The 24,870-nt window shown below is 33.7% G+C and overlaps 3 protein-coding genes across 3 annotated transcripts; all 3 read left to right on the top strand.

The window, feature by feature from the left end:
- The first annotated feature begins 4,986 nt into the window (after window positions 1–4,986).
- LOC110409294 (putative glucan 1,3-beta-glucosidase A) lies at window positions 4,987–8,123 on the top strand. Its single transcript, XM_021418591.2, has 8 exons — window positions 4,987–5,279; window positions 5,383–5,502; window positions 5,609–5,794; window positions 6,298–6,456; window positions 6,563–6,732; window positions 6,946–7,095; window positions 7,278–7,627; window positions 7,721–8,123. The coding sequence occupies exons 1-8, from the start codon at window positions 5,100–5,102 to the stop codon at window positions 7,900–7,902; spliced, it is 1,497 nt and encodes a 498-aa protein (XP_021274266.1). The 5' UTR covers window positions 4,987–5,099; the 3' UTR covers window positions 7,903–8,123.
- A 3,574-nt stretch (window positions 8,124–11,697) lies between these two features.
- LOC110409868 (putative glucan 1,3-beta-glucosidase A) lies at window positions 11,698–14,113 on the top strand. Its single transcript, XM_021419362.1, has 8 exons — window positions 11,698–11,877; window positions 11,983–12,102; window positions 12,198–12,383; window positions 12,520–12,675; window positions 12,792–12,961; window positions 13,179–13,328; window positions 13,502–13,848; window positions 13,941–14,113. Exons 1-8 carry the CDS (start codon window positions 11,698–11,700, stop codon window positions 14,111–14,113), a joined length of 1,482 nt encoding a protein of 493 aa, XP_021275037.1.
- A 5,601-nt stretch (window positions 14,114–19,714) lies between these two features.
- Window positions 19,715–24,424, top strand: LOC110409522 (Thioesterase superfamily protein). The gene is made up of 4 exons (XM_021418883.1): window positions 19,715–19,992; window positions 20,095–20,155; window positions 20,247–20,391; window positions 23,970–24,424. The coding sequence occupies exons 1-4, from the start codon at window positions 19,785–19,787 to the stop codon at window positions 24,219–24,221; spliced, it is 666 nt and encodes a 221-aa protein (XP_021274558.1). The 5' UTR covers window positions 19,715–19,784; the 3' UTR covers window positions 24,222–24,424.
- The last annotated feature ends 446 nt before the right edge of the window (window positions 24,425–24,870 follow it).

Here is a 24,870-nt window from a genome sequence, read left to right on the forward strand (position 1 = left end):
TTTACTATGATACTGGTTTGCTTAAAAGACTTTGGTGGATTATTTAAATTGAATCAGGGGTTGGTGGCCATTAGCTTTGCACTAAATATAGCAATAATTGCTTTTCATGTGAAGAAGGATTCAGATAATCATTTCTTTCAATGGGCTATGATCGACAGGACTCTCACTCACTCTGGCTTATCTTTTGAGTTTCTCAATCCATGAAACTAGGCTTAAAGGATGGATGTTTCTAGCCTCTTAATAAACTCTCACCAAGCCAAAGTATTTGATCGATGATTGAGTATCAATCTCAGAACAAAAGAGGTCCTTCGGCTGAATGATTGCTATGATAATTCCCTTTAACAAATGTTTCTTTAATGATTTTACTCACTCATTTCTTACCTAATCCACCTTGGTCAAAGCTTAAAAGAGCCTGAGTAGAGAATGATGATAAGTAAAGAATGAAACAACCCGATTCAAAATGTTTAGATCTAACCCGCTTGCAAACAAATTTATCTGCTTTTCCAGATTCATAATGTGGACAAATTCATATCCATCCCATACAAACAAGCTAGCCGTTCCCATGACAATTGGTTCATCCATTTATATTTTTACATGAACCTGCTGACTAGCAGTACACTTGGCAGCTAAGCAAATTGCCCATTTCCAGAAACAAAGTGAATCTTCGCTGTTATGTATAAATAGTTTAATGCTTTTAAGATTGCCTGTGTGAAAACAATAGTAATAGCAAACAGTGGAATGAAACTCCAAAAGAAGACAATACTGAATTAGACAGACGTAGACAGTTAATCTGTCCTATCTTGGAAGCAAAACAAAGTCATCTGTGTGAAATGAAGCAAAAGTATATCAAACAGAAGCAAAGCAATTAGGACGGTCGAGATTATTAATCTACTATGGTATTAGATTTCCACCCACCATTTTTCACATGGGCACCTGCCAGAGTAATACTTTTGTTTTCTGGGTTATGGCCATAGGATGTACATGCCTATTTGGTAGATATGAATCGATTCTGAGATTCAATTAAATTAAAGGTGTCATGCAACAACTTTTTCTGCTTAAAAAGATGGTGATCCCTTTTCTCTACTTCACTTTTTCATTTACCATATTTTGTATTTAAAAATTTATCAAATTGCAATCTTCCAAGTGTTTTATCAGATGAGTCAATCACAATGCATAATCACATTCTTGTTACTACTATAGAAGTTATCAGTCATCACCCGCATTGCTCTTTTGGGAAGTATGCCAGCAATGATCCAAAAGGATTTGGGAGGGCATGCAGAATCAAATTCCTTACTCAAAAGAACCCAGGAAGCAGACCCAATTTGTGAGCACAATTTCTCTTTCTGTTTCACCATGTCTTAATAATATGATCCAAAATGACTGGTTTGCCTGCAAAGATACAGTGGCAAGGCTGCAAGGGGTGTTGAGGATTGAACTGACGACTGAAGTGAACCTTAACTTAAAGTGAACGATGAAAAGTTAAAATAGTTATAGCGTCAGCTTTGTCGTTGGTAGAGCCTAGGGGTTTTGGAGCCTAGCGTCGTTGCCATTGGACTTGTCCAGTCCTCTCCTCTCCTGTCATCGCTAAAAGCCCCAGCCCCTGCCGATTCCTTTGCCTCTTCTTTCTCAGCATCCTTTATTATCAGCTCTCCTTTCCTATTAAAACGTGACCGAGCGCTTTGCAGCGGATGCCAGAAATAAATTGGGGTATCCGCAAGTCTGACAGCCAAAAACACATAAACACATAAACACCTAAACTCTTTGAAAAATGAATCTTTTCTCTTTGACAAAAATAATTGATGCTCAACCCCAACTGCCAAAAACACATAAACACCTAAACTCGTATACCAACAAACTCGTACAAAATAAATAAACAGCCCGTATCCACTAATAGCCAAACCCTTTCTAATTTTCTTCTTCTCAAATGTCACATGTCATCCTAATGAATTCCCAAAAATGTCGAGCAACTGACTACTAAGTTGCCAAATGACAGCCAATTAATCCACTTGAATTACCTTTGACAGTAGGTATAGATCATAGATTGTCTGATAATTATTTTACATGTATGCTCATATACACTTAAAGTTTAGATACCGAGTTTATTAAATTATTAATTCAACTTACACGTAAAGAAATTTAATTAATAATTGAATTTTCCTATCAATTTAAGCTTTTGAATAATTGTTTTGCCAATCTTGATTACTTTTCAACAAAGGTTTTTAAACTTTTATCTTAATTATTTTAATTCTTTCACTAAATTAAATTCTACTACATATTCCCTATGCCCTATATCTATTCCTACGTATGCGCCACAACCAATACCCTAGACGGCTAGACTAGTATCAAAATTCTCCAGTCTTACGCTGATAGAACTTAGCTGCCCCTATCTAGCCCTAGTATTTTTTTGTTATAGCCAGAAAGGGGTGAACCAACCCCTGCTCACTCGTCTCACTTAGGGTCACGATTAGGGGGGGTTAGGTTCCCCCTGAAACGGCAATCCTAGGAGCTTGCGTCAATGTTTGCATGGTCCATCGAGTGTGTCATGACTCATGAGTTATGAGTCAGGACCCAACCCCCTCGACGTGACCCAAAGCTGTGTTTACACTTTAGCTCTGTCTGGGTACGTTTTGATAAAAGCTCTCTTTTACCCCTTTTGTTTGCCTTGTTACCATCTGGCGTATACAAATGTCATATCCAAAGCTTCCGTTACGTTTCGTCTTTCTCTGCAACTACATCGCCATTATCGTTTACCAAGTACAACTACCACTATTAATTTCATCTCATGATTCGAGTACAACTTCCTCTTCTTTTTCAGTTTTCAAAATGAAAAAGTTCCATGACATCAACCCGTCAGCCAGTGTTGTAAGATGTACGTATGGTATCTGGGATAATCACTCATATCTATTTACTTGTTCGATTAAGCCAAATATAACATGAATTGTTTTTTTTTAAGAGTTAATTTTATCTCATAATTAGTGTATAAATTTTATATATTATTGTTATTCAATCACGTGCTGTTTTTCATTGTGATTAAACTTATAAAAAACTAACAGTATTTATTAAAAAGATTTAATTGTGTAATTCAAGTTCCGGGTATTTTTTAAAGTAGTTTTAAACTTTCGGCTTTGTTTATTAACATTATATAAAGATTATACGTTATCCTCGTAGCTAAATATAAATTCACTTTTAATTTAAGAAAAACAACATATTCGATGAAGGCAAAATCTTGAAGATTTTTTGTGCTGATTATTTTGGATGAATGATCTTTGATGGCAGCTTAACAATGTGAGCACTTGGACAGGTACTGGGCTTCACTTTTCAGAGTGAAACAAGGTAGGCTCATAGGCCCTAAGCAGCCCAATAAGAAAAGTATTCTTTTCATAGGCCTATATAATAAGTTGATTAGAACATATTCCTTCTTCACTTAAATTAAGTAGCTGTGCTCAACTACTAACCCACCTTAATGAGCCTTTTTTTTTCCACCATAATTGAGTGAATTAATTAAAAGTGAAGTTACTAGTTTTGTCAATTGTTGTTTTAAGAAACGTCTTGATCTATACGTCACCAAAAGCGAGGACTCTCAACAGAAATGTGTTTAGTGCATGCATATGCTCACACACATCATTTTCAAAGAATCTAATTCCAACTTAATCATGTTTTACTTGACTTCATTAAAAAGTTTATAGACAAATAATTCTTTCGGAATTTAACACAAATAAAAAAAATTGATGAACAAATAATTATGGCAAAATAAAAGTTGATGACTAGACCAAAATTATTATAGTAGCTTGTATTAATATATCATCTCAGGGGCAAACTAGCCAACTTTTATTAGAAAGTCAAAAAAAAAGGTTTAAAAATTTTTAAAATTAATATTTTACATTTAAACAATAATCAAAAGATTCATAATAAATAATAATTTTATATAATATGTAAATTAAAAAAATAAGAAAAGAAAGATTTACAAAAAAGTTGGACTCAACAATATTTTTTAGATTCATAAAATATAATGCATAAAATAAAAATAATTAAATATGATATGTAAAATTTCAAATAAATAGTTAAATAATATAAATAAAAATAAAAAAATAAAAAAAACTTTACATCCTCTTAATTTTTTATAGTAGTGGTGAGTGGTCTTTGTCCAAGCTCACAAGCTCGTAAATATCTTCTAAAGAATAAAGTATGTTTTATGATGGATTATATAAGAAAGAGTAAAACAAAAATAAAAAAATAAAAGAGAAAGAAAGAGTAAAAGAAAGAGAAGGAGAAAAAAGTATAAATAAATTTAAGAATTATGATAAAGTTGATTAGAGTTTGTGATGTTATTTTATTATTTATATTAATTAGTAAATAAAAAAATTATTTTAAAAAATATTAAAATATATAATAAATAAATAAAGTTAAAATTTTTGAGAGTCACACCCCCATAAATATTTTACTTCCAAAACCATTAAAAATATATATAATAACTCAAAATTTTTAAAAATTTTGAAGAGACCACGGCTCTCAAAATAGAATGATTAATTGCTCTTGATCTTACTTCAAAATATTATTATTTTTTTTTATAAATTTAAATATAAAGTAAATACATTGTTTGAATCTCTATTGAAAATTATTTATTTTATTAAATAATACTAACATAATTTATATATAAAACTCGAATTCAATACCATTTTATTGGAAAGTGACGCTTTTGTCAATTAAATCCACCCGAAGTCAATAATATTATCAACGTATTGACGTCGGTCAATGGAAGAAAAGGTTCATTGCTTTCCAGCAAAGAAAAAAGAAAGGTCGATTCCCTTGTATGGTGGGGCAACCTAGGTCTTGGGTCTCCACTAATTGCTAATTGACAAGTATCACGTTGCCTTTGCTCGAGCATCTCCAAAATTATAATGGTAAACTTAGAAGCCCCATGTGGACGACTAGAAAATTAGAAAGTACTTTTCCATAGTGCGGTAATGAAGGTGCAAATCAAATGGACGGTGTGAACACACCGCTCAAAATCATTGTAAGGAGGTTGCTTTTTGGGCTTCTGGATGTGTATTTATGCAATGTTCACAAGTGCCTAAAATTTCACAAGCAGAGAAGTAAAGATGACTTACGTAGCCTTTCTCTTATTTTTATGCCTTATTTCATGTGTTCCCTCTTCTTCCTATGCACAAAATGCGGACCTCAAATTGCCACTGAAAGCTGTAAACCTTGGCAACTGGCTTGTCACCGAAGATGCGATGAAACCTTCTCGTTTTGATGGAATAAATAACAAAGATCTTTTGGTACTTATAGCTTTCCTTCTCTTTTACTTAAGGGTTTGCAGTCATTTCATTGTCGGAGAAGTCACTGATTTTCACTCTTGATTAATGTTTAATATACTGGTAGGATGGAACTCAAGTTCAATTTCTGTCCACAAAGCTAAACAAGTATCTGTGCTCTGAAAATGGTGGTGGAACAGTAGTAGTAGCCAACCGTCCCTCAGCTTCTGGTTGGGAAACCTTCCGGGTTTGTTCTTTCAGCTGATGGTTTCATGATTTGCATAGCTGTATGCAAACTAATCGCCAGAAAGATCATTAGTTGTTAATACACCTCTGCTAATTCTTTGATGCAGTTGTGGAGGGTGAACGAGACATATTTTAATTTCAGAGTGTTTAACAAGCAGTTTGTGGGATTGGGAAGTCAAGGAATAGAAGCTGTTTCAAATACACCTACCGATTCTGAGACGTTTCAGATTGTAAGGAATGATGGTGATCTCAACCGAGTTCGCCTCAGAGCAGCAAATGGGTTGTTCCTCCAGGTACTTTTCTTGTACTGACTGTGATTAGTAAACTTGCAGTTGCTATAAATCTATGATTTGGGATGTCAAGCATCTCAAATTGGAGAATAAGCATCAAAACTAGTCATAAAATTTAACATGATATCATATTTTCTAATTTTCTTGAAGTTGCTTACCTCTTAAGGTTTCTTAAGCCCCTAAACTTTTGATGTTTTATTTAAGTATTCTAATGAACTCATGTTATCAGAATTGTGTTAAGAAGATTTACAATTCAGGAGTATGCTTCACCGCTGTTCAATTACCTTCTAGAGAAGTAATTCTGATGGTATTCTGCAGTAGTTGCTCCACATATAACTTTTATAATTACTCAAATTGAATTCGTTCTGTAGTCGTGTGAAATAAATTCACAGCTGTCAAGAATCAATAATTGTACGATGACTGTCCTTTCAATGCCATAATTTTCCGTCTTGAGGAACAAATGTTAGTTGAAGGCATTGACTATTTTGCTTTCACATTTTAATTAGGCACAAACGGAGACACTAGTAACTGCAGATTATGCAGGCTCTAGTTGGGACGATAATGATCCATCTGTGTTCAAAATGACAATCGTAGTAAACAACTTACATGGTGAATTTCAAATCACAAATGGTTATGGCCCAGATAAAGCCCCCCAAGTCATGCAGGTAAGGCTCTTACTCGGTAACATGGATAGAACAAACACAAACAAGAAAGCTAGCAGGGTATCATACATACGGTAGTATATATTAGAAAGGACTCTATGCTTCCTAGGATCACTGGAATTCTTACATCACTGAGGAGGATTTCAATTTCATGTCGGCAAATGGTCTGACTGCTGTGAGGATACCGGTAGGATGGTGGATAGCACAGGATCCAAACCCACCAAAGCCTTTTGTTGGAGGCTCCTTAGAAGCCTTAGACAGGGCTTTCACATGGGCAGAGTAAGTAGCTCAGCCATGCTGTTGTTATGTAGCACAGAATTAATTCTGCAATAAATCTTTTATGATGTGGACAAGAATGAGATATAGGCTTATACATGTTAACACTAGGATTAGAACAAACCTAATGCACTATGAACCTATTTTTGCTGAATCAAAAAACTTGTCAATCTTTAATGTAAACAATCATTTAACTTCATGTACAAATAAATGCAGGAAATATGGGATGAAGGTAATTGTTGATCTACATGCACTCAAAGCCTCGCAGAATGGAAATGAGCATAGCGGAGCAAGAGATGGTTATCAGGAATGGGGAGATTCCAACATCGAGGAGACTGTTGCAGTAATAGAGTTTCTTGCAGCAAGGTTAAGAATGCAACACTCTTCTGTATTAGAAATATAATTAACTAATCGACCAGTTTATGTCTTGCCATGTTCTATTATTTCTTGAAATGGACAATAAATTATCCTCAAGTTTACTCAGGAGACTACTTGCATCTGAATGTTCAGTATTCCAAATACTAATACAGTCCTTGCTGTTTAAACAGATATACCGGAAGACCAAGTTTGGCTGCAATTGAATTGATGAATGAGCCTGTGGCACCGGGTGTCACTTTCGATGCCCTTACAAAGTATTATAAAGCTGGACATGACGCTGTAAGGAAGCACACAAATGCTTATGTGATCTTATCAAATCGTTTGGGACCTGTTGATTCAAAGGAGCTCCTCTCCTTTGCTAGCAGCTTGGATCGTGTAGTCATCGATGTGCATTTCTACAACCTCTTTTCAGAAGGGTTTAACAACATGAATGTGCAACAGAACATTGATTTCATCAATAATCAAAGATCTTCCGATCTCAGCACTCTGACCTCAGCTAACGGCCCCTTGGTTTTTGTTGGTAAGTCAGAAAAATTGTTTGCCAACGCAATATTCAAAATTTTCTTGTCATGAAATAGGAGTAATTTGGAATGCTGGGGAAAATTTTTTGCAGGGGAATGGACTGCAGAATTTGCAAGAAACGATGCATCAAAGGAAGATTACCAGAGATTTGCTCAAGCTCAACTAGATGTATACGGTCGTGCAACTTTTGGTTGGGGCTACTGGGCTTACAAATGTGAGCAAAACCACTGGAGCCTCAGATGGATGATCGAGAACAACTATATAAAGCTTTGAAATCATAATGGGGCCTAAAGTGAGAAAGAACTTGGTAAGGCTTTGAAATTACAATAAATGACGCCGAGATTTGCTAAAAGTTGATACAAGGGAAACCGAGGAAACTGCAGTTTCAGCTATTTTAAATAGTGAATTGAGATGCAACGTTTGGCATTTACAGTATATGCTAATCTATTTTTGGCGCAAAATATATGGAATATTAAGTCTAGTTTGATACAGAATTCAAATGCTAATGAACTAGATATCGTTTAATACAGGAAGATACCCAGCATAATAATGAAAGATGCCATTGCCATACTGCCATATGCCATCCACTTGGGCTCTGGCTGCTGATTAAATACTGGAAAACATTTACAACAGAAAACTTGACTGTGGAATAACCATTCCTCCACACCCTCTATTGTCGCAGTGCTTCTCATCTTTCACCATATCTTAAACCTCCTCGATCCTCAATCCAATCTATATATTGTTGCGGTGCACTATCAACTAAATCATTAAATTTCCAAGAATAAAACTAGCAATCAAACCACCTCGACGATCTCACAAATCAATCCCTTCCGTAAACCAGAACCTCCATAGCAGCAAACACAGCCAGAATATCAGAGGCTAGAAACCTAATCAACTATGAAACAACAGCGAATCATTTTCTCTGCAAACACCTGCTTTGGCAAGATTATCCACAATGGTATTTGCCGATCTAATGGTATGACGAATTTCCAAATCTTTCTAACCTTTCTTCAAATGAATAATCTGAAGTACATGCTTTCGCAATCTCCAAGGAGCAGCGGAAGGACAATTGAACCAATTGACTGCTGTAACAGAGTCGCTCTCAACGAGAAGGGCATGAGAAATCACCCACTTAGAAGCTTACAAATTCTAGTGGCTTTAAAAAAATCTTTTGAGTGCATGAAACATCGTTTCCTCTGCTGCTCCAACAAGTTACCATAGGAGATCATAACTGTCCAAGGCCTGGGCTACACTTTTATTTCATTAAAACTGTTTATTTATGATTGATTACAATTTAGTGACACAAAGGAGGAATCATGAAATATGCATATGATATATTCTTACTTTAATCTCTTATCTAAACCTCTTATCTAATGAGAAGATAAAATCATAAATTTCATAAGGACTTGACTCTGTGATAATGCTTTAAAATCTTTGTCTTATCCCGACCTCTTGCCTTGATGTGTCTTTTAGAGACGAACTCTTCTGATTTAGCTGCTGATTGCTTTTTGAGCAGACGTTTGATGCAATTGTAGTGCTCCTTTTCGCAAAAGGAAGTCTTCTAATGCTAACAAGAGTCTTTTATCATCAAGATTCAAGACTCTTTATGGCATACTAGCTCTTGCTCTATCAAAAAAATCCACTTTTCAAACAAAAAATATATCACAAATTCTAAAATGAATTTACTCTGAGTCAATGCGTCATTGACTTATCTCAATCTCTTGTCTAATGAAAGACAAAATCACATTAATGAAAAGACAAAATCATAGACTTCACTCACAAAAGTCCTTAGCTTATTCTTAATCTAATGGGAAGACAAAATCACAAATTTTAAAAGATTTGACTCACTAAAGTCCTTGGATTATTTTTTTTTTTAAAAAAAAAAACAAATCAACCTCTTGTCTAATGAGAAGATAAAATGACAATCTAAAGCGATTTTACTTTGAGTCAATGTGTCCTTGACTTGTCCCATCCTCTTGTTTAATGGAAAGACAAAATCATAGACTTCACTCACCGAAGTCCTTGGCTTAATCTAAATAAAAACAAATCAACCTCTTATCTAATGAGAAGATAAAATCACAAATTCTAAAACCATTTTACTCTGATTCAATGCATTCTTGACTTATCCCAACCTCTTATTTAAAGAAAAAACAAAATCATAGATTTCACTCACCAAAGTCTTTGGCATACCCTTTAAAAGAAAAAAAAAATCATCCTCTTGTCTAACAAGACAAAGCCACAGATTCTAAAACTAACTGTGTGATCAATGCACTTATGTCCTAAGCTTTTCGACCAAAGCAAAGAAAAACAAAATAAGTGCACTGACATGTGCTCTGCTCTGGAGCAAGAAGGACATATAGTGCGAAAACGTGAGTGAAACTGTCGTTTCAAAGTTACTTTGCATATTTCTTTTATTCATATTTGGACACAATTTTTTAATGACGTATAGTGATAAGCACATAGGATGATAGGAATTTTAAATTTTTAGAAAATTATAATTTTGTGTTTGAATTTAATCAGTTTAGGACACTACTTGCAGCAGAATGTAGATCGAGTTTTTGAATTGTAAAACAGTCCTTGTTCTTATATATATAGATATCCTTGTTCTTATATATATAGATATATATACTGAAAATCCAAGTTTGACAACAACTAAATTGATGAAAGAGTAGCATAAGAGACTTGAATTTTTGAAGAGAAAGAGGGTTGTTTAGGTTTTGACTTTTTTTAATAATATCTTAAATTATTAATTTTTTTATCTTTTCATGTAAAATATAAATATTAATATATAAATTTTTTAATAAATATACTTTTTATAATATATAAATATTATTTTTAAAAAATATTTAAATATAATTAACTTCTAAATTTTTTAATAAAATTTACCTTTTGACTCCTTTACCTACAAAATTACAAAAAAATTAATGAGTACATAATATTATTAAATATAAAAATTTTTAAAAAGATAATATAATAAATAAATATTTTTTTTTTTATTGAGTGGTGTCACATATGAACATAGGTCCGCCCATGGGTGTGAAACCGAATATCTACTTCATCCGATTGAGAACAACTTAATTTATTAAGCTTCAAAATTAAACTGACTAATTTTCGGATTTAAGCTTCCCGCTAAAACTGCATTCAAGGAAGCATATATATATATATATATATATTCTAATTCCTAGATAAATGGTGAATTAAGACCTCATCCTTCGAACCTGGGGCTATTATCTTGAGGCATGACTTTAAACCCAAAGAAAATGTTACGAAATCAACCCAAAAGCTTGAGACTCCGGAATAAACCATGCATGTATCATTTTTCGGTAACTTATTTTCAAGTCTAAGGTGAAGATAGACTTCTTTCTGCACTTAAATTGAATATTTGTGCTTAACTTCTAGCCATCTTAACATGCCTTTTTCTCCCCAGCTAATATGAACAAATAATTATATCGAAATAAAAATTAATAAATGAAAGAAATTTTTTATATAACTTCAACCCAAGTTTTTTTTTTTGTGAATTTAAATAAAAAACAAATAGATTGTTTTAATTTTTAAGCGAAGTGTTAATTATATTGAAAATTATTTCTTTCATTAAATAGCACTAACATAAATCATGGATAAAACTCAAATTTAATATCATTTACTCAAAATCAAACATGTTATCAATTATATCAACCTCACGTCAATAAGATTATCCACTTATTGTTAAGAAGAGGATATAATCACAAGTGAGACTAATTTGACCATAGGTCAATTGGACCAAAGTCCACTGCTTTCCAGCAAAGACAAAGAACAATTCCCTGGCGTGTGGGGCAACTAAGGTCTTCGGTCCCCGCTAATTACTGATTGACAAATATCTTAAGCATATGCAAAATCATAGGAGCCCCATGTGGAGTGGACAGTTAGAAATTTAGAAAGTACCCCATGGGGCAGTAACGAAGGTGTGGATCAAATCGTCAGTGTGACCACACAGGTCAAAGTCATTGTAAGAATGTTGCCTTATGCTTCTGGATGTCTATTTATTTAAGGTTCCCAACTGTCTAAAATTTCACAAGAAGAGAAGTAAAGATGACTTACGTAGCTTTTGTTCTATTTTTCTGCCTTATTTCATGTGTTCCCTCTTCATCCCATGCACAACATACAGACCTCAAATTGCCACTGAAAGCTGTAAACCTTGGCAACTGGCTTGTCACCGAAGGATGGATGAAACCTTCTCTTTTTAATGGAATAACTAACAAGGATCTTTTGGTTAGTTATAGCTTTCCTTCCCATTGCTTATTGTTTGCAGTCATTTAGTTATTAAATAACTCACTGATTTACACACTTATATATTCATGTTTAATATATTGGTAGGATGGAACTCAAGTTCAATTTCTGTCTACAAAGCTAAACAAGTATCTTTCCTCTGAAAATGGTGGTGGAACAGCAGTAGTAGCCAACCGTCCCTCAGCTTCTGGTTGGGAAACATTAAGGGTTTGTTCTTTCAGCTGATGTTTATAATGATTTACAAAGCTGTACGCAAACTCATTGCCAGAAAGCTCATTATTTCTGCTAATTCTTTGATGCAGTTGTGGAGGGTGAATGAGTCATATTTTAATTTCAGAGTGTTTAAAAAGCAGTTTGTGGGATTGGGAAGTCAAGGTGTAGAAGCTGTTTCAAATACACCTACCGATTCTCAGACATTTGAGATTGTAAGGAATGATGCTGATCTCAATCGAGTTCGCCTAAAAGCAGCAAATGGGCTGTTCCTCCAGGTATACTTTTCTTGTACTGACTATGATTTGTAAATTGCAATTGCTGAGAATCTGTGATTTGAGATCCAAGCATCTCAAATTGGAGAATAATCATCAAAACTAGGCATTAACCATTTTGCTTTCACATTTTAATTAGGCACAATCGGAGACGCTAGTAACTGCACATTATGCAGGCTCTAGTTGGGACGATAATGATCCATCTGTGTTCAAAATGAAAATCGTAAAAAGCTTACAAGGTGAATTTCAAATCACAAATGGTTATGGCCCAGACAAAGCCCCCAAAGTAATGCAGGTAAAGCACTTATTCAGTAACATGGATAGAATAAAAACATACAAGAAAGCTAGCATGGTATCATCCATATGGTGGCATATATCAGAAATGACTCTCTATGACTCTATACTTCCCAGGATCACTGGAATTCTTACATCACTGAGGAGGATTTCAATTTCATGTCGGCAAATGGCCTGACTTCTGTGAGGATACCAGTAGGATGGTGGATAGCACAGGATCCAAACCCACCAAAGCCTTTTGTTGGAGGCTCCTTGCAAGCCTTAGGCAGGGCGTTCACATGGGCGGAGTAAGTAGCTCAGCTATGCTGTTGTTATGTAGCAAAGAATTAAATCTGCAAGAAATCTTTTATGATGTGGACAGGAATGAGATGTAGGCTTATACATGTTGTTAACACTAGAACTAGAACAAACGTAATGCGCTGTGAACCTATTTTTGCTGAATCAAAAAACTTGTTAATCTTTAATGTAAACACTCCTTTTAACTTCATGCACAAATAAATGCAGGAAATATGGGATGAAGGTAATTGTTGATCTGCATGCAGTCAAAGCCTCGCAGAACGGAAATGAGCATAGCGGAGCAAGAGATGGTTATCAGGAATGGGGAGATTCCAACATCGATGAGACTGTTGCAGTAATAGAGTTTCTCGCAGCAAGGTTAAGAAAGCAACACTCTTGTTTGTTAGAAATATAATCAACTAATCGACTAGTTTATGTCTTCCCATGTTCTATTATTTCTTGAATTGGACAATAAATTATCCTCATATTTGATCAGGTGACTACAATGTTCAGTATTCCAAATGCTAATACAGTCCTTGCTGTTTAAACAGATACACCAGAAGACCAAGTTTGGCTGCAATTGAATTGATGAATGAGCCTGTGGCACCGGGTGTCACTTTCGATGCCCTTACAAAGTATTATAAAGCTGGATATGACGCTGTAAGGAGGCACACAAATGCTTATGTGATCTTATCGGATCGTTTGGGCGCTGATTCAAAGGAGTTCCTCTCCTTTGCTAGAAGCTTGGATCGTGTGGTCATCGATGTGCATTACTACAACCTCTTTTCAAAAGAGTTTAACAGCATGACTGTGCAACAGAATATTGATTTCATCTATCATGAAAGGTCTTCTGAACTCAGCACCTTGACCTCAGCTAACGGCTCCTTGGTTCTTGTTGGTCAGTATAAAAATTGTTTGCCTATTCAATATTCAAAATTTTCTTGTCATGAAATAGGAGTAATTTGGCATGCTGGGGAAAATTTTTTGCAGGGGAATGGACTGCAGAATTTGCAAGAAACGATGCATCAGAGGAAGATTACCAGAGGTTTGCGCGAGCTCAATTAGATGTATATGGTCGTGGTTGGGGCTACTGGGCTTACAAATGTGCGCAAAACCACTGGAGCCTCAAGTGGATGATCGAGAACAACTATATAAAGCTTTGAATCATAACGGGGGCCTCAAGTGAGAAAGAACTTGATAAAGCTTTGAAATTACAATAAATGACGCCGAGATTGGCTGAAAGTTGATGCATGGGAAGAGGAGGAAAACTGCATTTTCTGCAGTATTATATAGTGAATTAAGATGTAACCTGCACTTATATGCTAATCTATATTTGAAGCAAAATCTATGGAATATAAAGCCGACTTTGATATAGAATCCTCGCAAATCCAATCTATTGTCGCGGTGCAGTGTCAACTAAATCATTTAATTTTTTGGAAACTCACAATTTCTCCCAAATTCTAATGGCTTTACACAATCTTTTTTTATTGCATGAAAAATCGTTTCCTCCGCTGCTCCAACAAGTTATTATAGGGGATGATAACTGTCCAAGGCCTGGGCTACATTTTATTTCATTAAAACTGTTATCTATGATTGATTACAAATTAGTAACAAAAATGAGGAATTATTACAACAACGTAAACAATAGAAGATCATAAATAAGCACATGGTACATTCGTACTTTAACTTCTTGTGTAACGAAAAGATAAAATCATACATTCAGTAACAATTTGACTCAGTGACAATGCATTAAAATCTGTCTTATCTCAAGATAAAATCAGAAATTCTAAAATGATTTGACTCACTAAAATCCCTGGTTTATTCTGAAAAAAAAAAAATCAACCTTTTATGTTTTTTGTTTTTGAAAGTTGGTGTTTATTTGAGATTGCAGCTAGAATGTCATGGAGAGTCTTCTACTTTGTTGGTAAAAGACTCCTTTTGGCATAGAAGCAAGCTTAAAGAGTTCAGGCTGCACAATAAGAAATTGGCAGCGTCAAACAAAAACAGCCCCAGGACTCAAAGTTAAGGCTGAAACTGAAATCTCTAAGAAAAGAATGGAGCAAACTAAAAAAAAACGAATAGCAACTCCTCCCAAAACAAGCTGGCGGCAAACAACAGTGAAGTTGCCAAAGCAAGACAAAACCTAGACAAAATTCTAGAATGAGAAACATGGAAAAAAAACAGCAGTCACGAAGCAAAAACAGAAGCAAGAAAAACCTCCTTGACATCCTCTTTCCAGAATCTTTATCCTCAGATTCGAAGAAGAATTTGATGACCCTCTGGAGGAAATCCTGAAGAGCAAGAGTGCTCCCAAAGCAAGCAACGCCTCCTTGATCTGATCTTGTCACACGTGATCGTTCAGCCAACGACCGAGGGAGATACCCCTCCATGACCATTCGAGGCTGATCCATGTCTAAGCAGAGAGGAAAAAGACCGATGGAGCAGACAGTGCCGACCCAGGGAGCCCAAGACACTCTGGATGCAAGAAAGACATCCCTACCAAGCTCACAGACAGAAGCGTAATCCACCATCTAAAATTCACTTTATTGGGTCAACGCACGAAAGTCTTTGGCTTATTCCAACCTTTTGTATAATGAGAAAATAAGATCACTAATTTTAAATTGACTTGACTCATCAAAATCTTTAATTTATTTAAAAAAAAACTCTTTTCTAATTAAAAGACAAAATCGCAAACTCTAAGACAATTTGACTCACCAAAATTCTTAGCTTATTCAAAAGAAAGTCAATCTCTTATCCAGCGAAAAGGTAAATCACAAATTCTAGAACCGACTTTACTTTGAGTTAATGCACCACAATCCTTAGCTTATCTTATCCCCACCTCTTGTCTAATGAAAAGACAAATTCGTAAATTCCAAAAGTAACGATGATCAATGCACCGAATTAGTCCTAAGCTTTTCCACTGAAGCAAAGAAAAACAAAACAGGTGCATTGACATATGCTCTGCTATGGAGCAAGAAGGATATATAGTGTGAAAATTTGAGTGAAATTGTTGGTTTCAAAGTTGCTTTCTATATTGCTTTACCTAGCTGGATGGGATGCCCAAAGGCAGCACACACCTCGAGTGCTTCATGTGAAAATAACTTTGTATATTTCAAAGTTACTTCATACAAGGAAGCTAGGGAAGAATATTCTAATTTCTAGATAAATGCTGGATTAAGACCTCATCTTTAGAGCTTGGGCCAATTAGCTTGAAGCAGGACTTTAAAAACCCAAAGAAAATGTGAAGACAAAGGGTCCCTTTATCTACAATAATCGCAACCCAGACCTTAAGACTACGGAATTAATCATGCATGTATCTGCATATTAATGTATCATCTAACTTCATAAGATTTTTTTTTTGTAAATTTAAATAGAAAACAAATAAATGTGACAGTATAGATGATGTTAAAAACCATTTTTTTTATTAAATAATACTAACATAAACCATAAATAAAACTTAAATTTAATATCATTTACTGAAAACGGAAGATGTTATCAATTAAATCAACCCCGTCTCAATAAGATTATCAACTTATTGTTAATAAGAAGACATAATCACAATTCACAAAGTGAGATCAATTGTTCCAGCAAGACAAAAAGAAATTTCAATTCCTCGTCTGTGGGGGCAACTAATGTGTTCCGTCCTCAGTAATTAGGGAATGACAAATATCACATTGCCATTTGCTTAAGCGTCTGCAAATAGGAGCTCCATGTGGGCGGCTAGAAATTTAGGATGAACTCCATGGGGTAGTAATGAAGGTGCAAATCAAATGGTTGGTGTGGCTACACAGCTCAAACTCATTGGATGTATATTTATTCAACAGTGTAAAATTTCACAAGAAGAGAAGGAAAGATGACTTACGTAGCTTTTCTCTTATTTGTCTGCCTTATTTCGTGCGTTCCCTCTTCTTTCCATGCACAAAATACAGACCTCAAATTGCCACTGAAAGCTGTTAAAAAGGAAAAGTCTATAGCACATGTATTATTTGATTAGATCTCTTTCAAATGATCAATAAAATAGATTAGGCATCTGAAAAATTCAAGCCATATTTGATCTATATTGTAATTAACAAAATCTAGAAAAAAATATACTAAAATAAAACATTAACTTATAAAGCTCAAAGCTGTCATACATTAAAATTTTTGCAGACTATATAATGGAAAAATAAAATAATAACGTGATTTATTCTCTTCAATAAATATTGATGATTCTTTTAGGTAATAGGCAACAACGAGAGAGACGAAATCACACAGGTGGCCGCATTGGTATGAACGATGATGATTATTACGAACCAAAAATATCAGAGTGATCAATAAATAAAAATACTTTAGAACAAAAATTTTACCACCAAAACAGTTTTTTTTTTTTTACGATGATAATGATGCTGTTTAATTTGGTGTCGACCATAGAATGGAAAATTTTTTAAGTTACTACGTATTGAAAAACAAACTTATTAGGTTTCAAAATATTTATATCCAACTTTATATTAATTTGTTTAATTAATTTTTTTTTATAAATGAAACTTGATATAAATATGAAAGTTATTTGATTTTTAATTAAATTTTTTCTTATAATTATAATCGTATAAAAGTATCAATTCTTAAAAGTAAAATTATACAATTAGTCCATGTACTCTATAAAAAGTATATATTTAGCTCTTATATAATAATTTGTGTGAATTAAATTTTTATATTTTGTCAATTTATATATATGAAGCCTCAAAAACATATATCTCATACATGAACGCAAGATAATCAATTAAAAGAATACCTTTCAGATTTGCTATGAATGCCAAGAACACATTTACAATCATAATGCAAATCTTTTGGGCTTCCTTTCTGTTGGTATGGGTTACTTGGGGAAGAGTTTTAGATTTCTATTTGAATTACTCAAAAAAGGGAAAACCTATTTGAGATTTCTCCCCAAAAGATGAGCCATGTTAATATTGTGCCATGTCAATATTATGCCAGATCATCTGTATTAGTGTTATGCCAGCTTAGTTACAAAGTTACATCAATATATTTAAGTCAAATTTAATAGTATTAGAGTTAAGGATTGAAATTAACAAATTGATAAAATATAAGGATCCAGTTCATATAAATTATTGTACAAAGATTATTTTTATACTCTTTGTATAGTATAAAGACTAATTATATAATTTAAATATTTTTAAAAGTATATTTTTAAATAAATCAACTGTTTAAATTTGAGGGATTTTATTAGATTAGATACTAATTCAAATTTCGACTTTTTTTATGTTGGATTGATTGGGGCTTATGATAATTTTAAATCAGATCATTTTGGGATTTGATTCTTAAGCATGTCATGTCAATTTGAATTCTAAATATAGCCACTCACCATGTTGCTTCGTATATGAATTTGTAATGAGATTTGAATCATTTTTAGATGTTTGAAATTTTTTAATAATTTATAAAAATAAAATTAAAAGATCAAGGCATTTATTATTTATATATGTTATCAATTTTTAATATTAAAATAATTTACTATAAAAGATTTCCAATTAATTCCGTTCTGAAAAGTTTAATTATTATTGTTTTGGTTGAGTTTACTTTTTGCAAGCTAAGTTTCTATGTAACACGTAATATTAAATGGTGCTATATTGATCAAAACTATTTTTAGATCGAGTAGTTGTATATTAGTACTAATTTTACATTTCTGCCCTGTTATTACTTTCTATGAGATTTTTTTTGTCAAGAACTATTGATAAGATTTTTATTGAAATGAACAAATCCGTAAAATTTTTATTTTAAGTTAAATAAATTTTTTAATTAAAATAACTGCTATTATATTCAATATCATTATTTTTTTGTCACGTGGCATAGGATCTATCGATGACAAAATCAAATTGTTGACGGATATAAAATTCACAAAGAGAAAAACTAGATTTCTCCCTTTCTCCTTTTTCCTTTAATTAAAATGGTTTTCTGAAAATCATTTTTTTAAAATCTCAAAAATCATGTAGATGTAAAGAATTTTAGATTTTTAATTTTTTTTAACTTTAGAGAAAAAGGATGTAATTTTAGAAAATTTATTCCGTTGAAAGAAAAGAAGACAAGGAGAGAAATCAAAAAATGATTTGTTTTTTTTTTTTGCTATTTCGATGTCATTTGATGACCAGTGATTGAAAATAAAAAATGCACAATCGGTGGTTTTGGATTTTAGTTTGGTCATGTGATTAATTACTTAAATCATATGCCATGTAAGTGAAAAAAAAGTCGACATTGAATGTAATGAGGGTTACATTTGAATTTATTTAATTTAAAATAAAAATTTAAAAATTTATTTAAATGTATTAAAATATGAGAGATTTAATTAAATAAAAGAGTATAAAATATGAAGTTTTATAGGATTTATACCTTGTCAAAAATATTTTTAAATAGTGTAGCTCAATATTAGTGTTAATTATCTTTTAACATTTTTACGTTATTATTACTTTCGATGAGACTTTTTTTTGTCAAGAACTATCAATGAGGCTTTCATCCATGCCAAACTCACATATGAATATATTTTTTTTGATCCTTTATATTGCAATTTATTGAATTTTTTTTTCCAATTTGCATAATTCTTTTTCTATAATCAATTTATATCATAATAATAATTCGTTAAATCATTCTTTTTCTTCCTTTGCATTGTAACAAATAAAATTGAAAATTGAAAATTAAATATAATAATTACAAAAAAAAAGGAACTACCACGGTATAGGCAGGTGACTAACCATAAATACAAACAATGGGCACAACTATTCTCCATTTCTCTCGCTCCATCCAACACAAAACACTTCGAAGTCTCCGCCCTTGTATCTCTCTCAAACAATGGCTGTTACCTCCAACTCGCTCTTGTCTTTCACTCCCGGCTCACTGAGTCAACCCAGAAGGCTCTCCCAACCTCTTCCTTCCCCATCGCTTTCATTTCCCGGATCTCGTTCAGTCTCCCTAAAGCTCACCCACCGGTCCAACTCAGCCCTTCGTTGCTCTTCAAATGCACCCAACAGCACCGACAATGACGCCCCAATTGAAACGAGTAATCTTTTTGTTTTCTTCCCATCTTACTTTTTTTTTCTTCAAAAAATTTTATGTTCTAATAAAATATGGGTTGTTCTGTTTTTCTTCTTGATTGTTTCAGGGTACCCAGCTTTTCCTACTGTGATGGACATCAATCAGATAAGAGAGATATTACCACACAGGTAAATTAAAGACTCTAGTTTTGATTTACCATCTCTTTTTGCTTGTTTCTGTTATATTTTTATTGGTTTCTTGTTTTTTTTTGGGATACAGGTTTCCCTTTTTGTTAGTGGATAGAGTAATAGAATATAATCCAGGGGTATCAGCTGTTGCTATAAAGAATGTGACTATAAATGATAATTTTTTTCCTGGCCACTTCCCTGAGAGGCCTATAATGCCTGGTGTTCTCATGGTTGAGGTACTTTGTCTATCACTCAAATTTTGTTAATTTTGATTTTCTGGATGTTTTATTGCATGCATAGTTTCTTATCTAAAATGTCGAATGTAGAACTATATCAAAATGTATGAGATTGTGTAGCTTTATTTGTTAACTTTTTGGTTTTCAATTAAAGGAGGTATAGGGCTGGTCCTGCTTTGTCATTGCCTAGGTTATGAGAAATAGAAAGCGTCCTTCGCATAGCCAAACCATAGTTGTTGAGATGGACCAGTTGTAATATGTGGGAAAGGGAATAAGAAATATCGCCGTGAGTCTAAGCTGGAGGTTAAACTAGATATCTTGCAGAATTTCACATTGATTGTGGAATGAGCAGATATTTGAATTAGAGAAACTTCTTCTTAGCATGTAAAATTAAAGTTTGATATATTTGTAATGTTTTGACTTTGTTCAGCAGTTCATGTAGCTAAACCCAACTAGTATAGAATTAAGGCTTAGCTCAGTTGAGATACATTTTACCATTCTGCTTAATGATACAGCTGCTGCGTAGCTTTTACATGAAGTGACAAAGTTTATGGAACAAATAGCAGGAAAGAGAGATCTAAAAGAAAAGGTAGAGAGAATGTTGTATATGAAAGAAAAACGAACATCATAGAATGATCTCCTGGTAGTCATTTTAGATTGTATTCTGGTAAAGAAACAATGAGGCTGTCAATTTACCATATAATATTATTCTTCTGTGAGCAGTTAAGGTTCTGTTTCCAACACCTTTATATCTGTCCCCAAGGCTTATATAATTGCCAAGGAATTAGACAATGCAATCTGGCATCTTCTCTATGATAGAATTTTTTGGGAATGTGCATTTTTTTTCCTCTCCCTTTCTTTTAATATATCTTTTTCATCACATTTCTTTTTCATTAGTTACTGGATGCCTAGTTCTGCATACTGAATGTTGAATGTTTTGACCTTGAAGATGCTATTTTTCCCCTGGAAATTAGGTGCTTGATAGATGAGTTTTCCATATATTAATTTATTGAAATCAATATGACTATGATTAAAATGGTGTTGGTACCTGTGGGCATGACGGCCATAGGTGTCTACTACTAGTTAGTTTGTTTTTTGGGTCTGTACTTTAGTGCCACAGTTATTTTTATTTTTTTCTGGTTATCTTGATTCGCTCCAAATAGTTACTAAAGAACTGTTGCCAAAGGCACAAGGCACATTCTAGGTGCTAAAACCCTTCGTTCTTCTAAGGCACAAGATACAAAATAAAGTTCCTGCCTTCTAGAAAACAATAGATGCATACAAGCAACAGAAAATTGTATGTGTTATATATAATAATTCAATGTTTCCTTCACTTCAATTTTTCAAGAAAAAGTTGTGCATGCTTCATGGCCCATTTTTTAATTCTTCTAAGACGGTTGGTTTTGCCCTACTTTGACTATTAAAAGTATAACTAACAAAAGAAATTTAGAAATAAAGGAACCAAAAGGATACTTTAATCATGTGTGCTTTTATGTGCCTTTCCTTATTAAAACAAAAAAGTATGCCTAGCACCAAAGGCATGTTCTTGACCAATGTGGAAAGGGGTGTGAGGCACCTTACTTGATTAGCATGGGACATTAACGCCTGGTACATGCCTTCACAACACTGGTTATTGCCTATAAGACCTGATCCTAGGTTCTAAATATGATTCTGAATCACATTTTCCCTCTCCAGGATTTTGCTACAATCCTTCTTATATCCCCCTTTCCATTTGTTTTCGACACTCTACCTGATCTCTGTTTTCTTATTCCTCCTAAAATTGAAAGTTTGATCTGACTACTGTATGAGATACAATCTCATGTTCATGGCTAGTTTGGCTAGTTTTCTCTTTCATCTGTAGTGCAGCATCTCATAATTCAAATTATCAGTCATCCTTTATTTGTTGGTTTCAGAGTTTTTTCCTACTTAATTGCTTCCTTACACATGCTTTCAACATTGTTAAGGATCCACACGTTATCCGCTCTGTATTTAAATAAACTCAATGAACCATGGGCTTGATTACATTTATATGTTATCGAATCAGCTGCAAAGTCTATTTCATCTGAGCTGCTATTGGCAGTTGACATGAATTTGTGTAAAGTTTGTTAGCACAAGTGTCCTGTTAATATATTTTGATTCATTTGTTGTTTAATCCATACAATTTTTGTTGAAAACTAAGCTTGGTTGAGCTCTTTCTTCCATATTTTAAGTAAGCTGTGGCAAGATTTTATGCTGTTTGGATCTTCCGTTTCTGTCATGCTTCTTCATGTGAACTTCTCGCTACACTAGCTTCTATGTATCATTTTTCACTGACAGCTTTGATCTCCTACAGTGGTTCTATCTCCATAAACACCGTATTTTTTGTGCTGTCTTTGCATAAATATTCCAAGATAGACTAAGTTGCCATATTTTTTCTATTCTATGATAGATTATTCTGCTGGCAGTTTTTATATTTGATATTTTAGCTAGACATTGTAATTAGTGTTTCTGTTGTAAAACAACTCGAATATTCAATTGGGTGAACAAGCAAATATTATACTTAAGTTTTTGGCACCTGCAATTGGAGTCTGTCTGACCAAGTTGTGACATGTCTGAGTAGTAGCCCCTTCATTGCAGTGTTCTGTTCCAGCTGTGCTTGATGGCTTCTCCTTTGACTTGAAATGTGAAGGAATTAAGATTTATGTTTTTCATTACTTTCTGATTGCCTTTTTTCTACATCAATTTAATTCCAGATTAGTTATGGCATTCTAGTATCTCCTCATTTCAGGAGGTTTATACAGTTCAAGAATTTTTATTTCCAAAATAACATTAAATTGGCTTGATTATGTATTTTGGTATGATCTCTGAAAGCTACTGGATATCTTCTTTCATTCGTCTGTTTTTCATGTAAATTTTGCTGTTCTATATTTGTGATTCTAAGTTTTGATCATTGTCAAAGCCTCCAAGCCACCTTTGCCACCCCTGGTACTTATTTATATCTAGTCATCTGATAGGTGGTTAGGCTAAACTTTACGCTATAGAACTCCTTATTCTGAATAACATGTGTATATGAAAGGAAAAAAACAATGGCAACTAGAGAAACAAATTGAAGTATGGAACCACCATGCTGACGGGGATGATGTTGGTGTGGCCACCTCTAACTGTAGTCTAGGCATAGAATAAAATAAATAGAAAAAGTTAAATTGATGGATTGCTTGACTTTGTGAATTAGATTGTGAAGGATCTTCGTTTGGGATTGCATGATCCAATTGGAAAATGGGATGGGGTTTTCAGTCCAATAGACTAGAAAAGAAATGAATGCTCTAGTAGCATCCATCATCTTTGATTCAGTAGCCCTTGAACTCCTTTCTTCTTGGTTTTCTTTCCTCTCTATTTCCATCTCATGTTTTGGTAGGCCAGTTGATGCTACCGTGAGGATGCACCCAAGGCCTTGGCCACCAGAACATTGTCATCTCTAGCTGCAAGAGGTGCCAACAAAAATGAGTTTCTGAAAATAATTTGGTATTTAGATGATTAATTTCCTGTAAACCACATCTTTACTGTTAGGAGGTTCTAACAGAAGTATTTGATTGGTCCAGGCAATGGCACAAGTTGGAGGCTTGGTTATGCTGCAACCTGAAGTGGGAGGTTCTCGGGAGAATTTCTTTTTTGCTGGAATTGACAAAGTGAGGTTTAGGAAACCAGTCATTGCAGGAGATACTTTGGTGATGAGGATGACACTCATCAAGCTGCAGAAGCGGTTTGGAATAGCAAAGATGGAAGGGAAAGCATATGTTGGAGGTGACTTGGTTTGTGAGGGTGAGTTCCTGATGGCTACCGGTAGTGATTGATATCCTCAATAATTTATCCTTCTATTTCCTCCAATTTTCTGGAAATGCATCAGACATGTTGTAATTGAGGCTTTCATTGTGTACACATCCCTTGCAAGGGAGGTTTTTGTCGGTGTTTTCTTTGACAATCTATTATTAAGTTATTTTGTACTTTTGCAACAAAGAAAAAAGTTTCTTCTACCACTTCATTTAGACTGAAATCAGTTAACGCTTTCCAGAAAAAGGAGGTTGAACATTAATATTTGGTCTGTGATTTGGAAGGGGTAAAGATTTTGTAGGGCTACTTGCAGAGATCAATTAATTTATTGTACATGGAGAACTCTTTGGTATGTGCCTTAGTTCATATGGATTAAGAAGAGATTTTACTGAATCAAAAACATGCTTTAATTTAAGAGTGCAAAGTTTACCAGACAAGCAGAGATGGAGAGAAATAAATGGCTTACCTTTTGCCATGAATTTAGTGATACGAAATTACTTTAAAAATGATGTAAAAATTATTAAAAATAATATTGAAAGCACCACAGTTGGACTTCACTTCATGCATTTCTTACATGGACATAAAAATAGAAGGTGCCTGATCTCTACTTTGCTAGATCAGCTTTTATATTGATGGTTTAACCTAAAGTTAAATTTTATGAAAATTTGTTGA

Source organism: Theobroma umbraticum, unplaced genomic scaffold, assembly GCF_002168275.2.
Source record: "Theobroma umbraticum cultivar Fairchild unplaced genomic scaffold, ASM216827v3 scaffold_44.0, whole genome shotgun sequence".
In the NCBI taxonomy this organism is placed as follows: Eukaryota; Viridiplantae; Streptophyta; class Magnoliopsida; order Malvales; family Malvaceae; genus Theobroma; species Theobroma umbraticum.

Excerpts from the sequence above, each read along its gene's own strand:
- LOC110409294 (XM_021418591.2), top strand. The coding sequence starts at position 5,100 with ATGACTTACGTAGCCTTTCTCTTATTTTTATGCCTTATTTCATGTGTT. Across the intron at positions 7,096-7,277 it reads ATAGAGTTTCTTGCAGCAAG|ATATACCGGAAGACCAAGTT; the intron begins GTTAAGAATGCA and ends CTGTTTAAACAG. Across the intron at positions 7,628-7,720 it reads CGGCCCCTTGGTTTTTGTTG|GGGAATGGACTGCAGAATTT; the intron begins GTAAGTCAGAAA and ends AATTTTTTGCAG.
- LOC110409868 (XM_021419362.1), top strand. The coding sequence starts at position 11,698 with ATGACTTACGTAGCTTTTGTTCTATTTTTCTGCCTTATTTCATGTGTT. Across the intron at positions 12,962-13,178 it reads AGGGCGTTCACATGGGCGGA|GAAATATGGGATGAAGGTAA; the intron begins GTAAGTAGCTCA and ends AAATAAATGCAG. Across the intron at positions 13,329-13,501 it reads ATAGAGTTTCTCGCAGCAAG|ATACACCAGAAGACCAAGTT; the intron begins GTTAAGAAAGCA and ends CTGTTTAAACAG.
- LOC110409522 (XM_021418883.1), top strand. The coding sequence starts at position 19,785 with ATGGCTGTTACCTCCAACTCGCTCTTGTCTTTCACTCCCGGCTCACTG. Across the intron at positions 19,993-20,094 it reads TGACGCCCCAATTGAAACGA|GGTACCCAGCTTTTCCTACT; the intron begins GTAATCTTTTTG and ends TGATTGTTTCAG. Across the intron at positions 20,392-23,969 it reads CTGGTGTTCTCATGGTTGAG|GCAATGGCACAAGTTGGAGG; the intron begins GTACTTTGTCTA and ends TGATTGGTCCAG.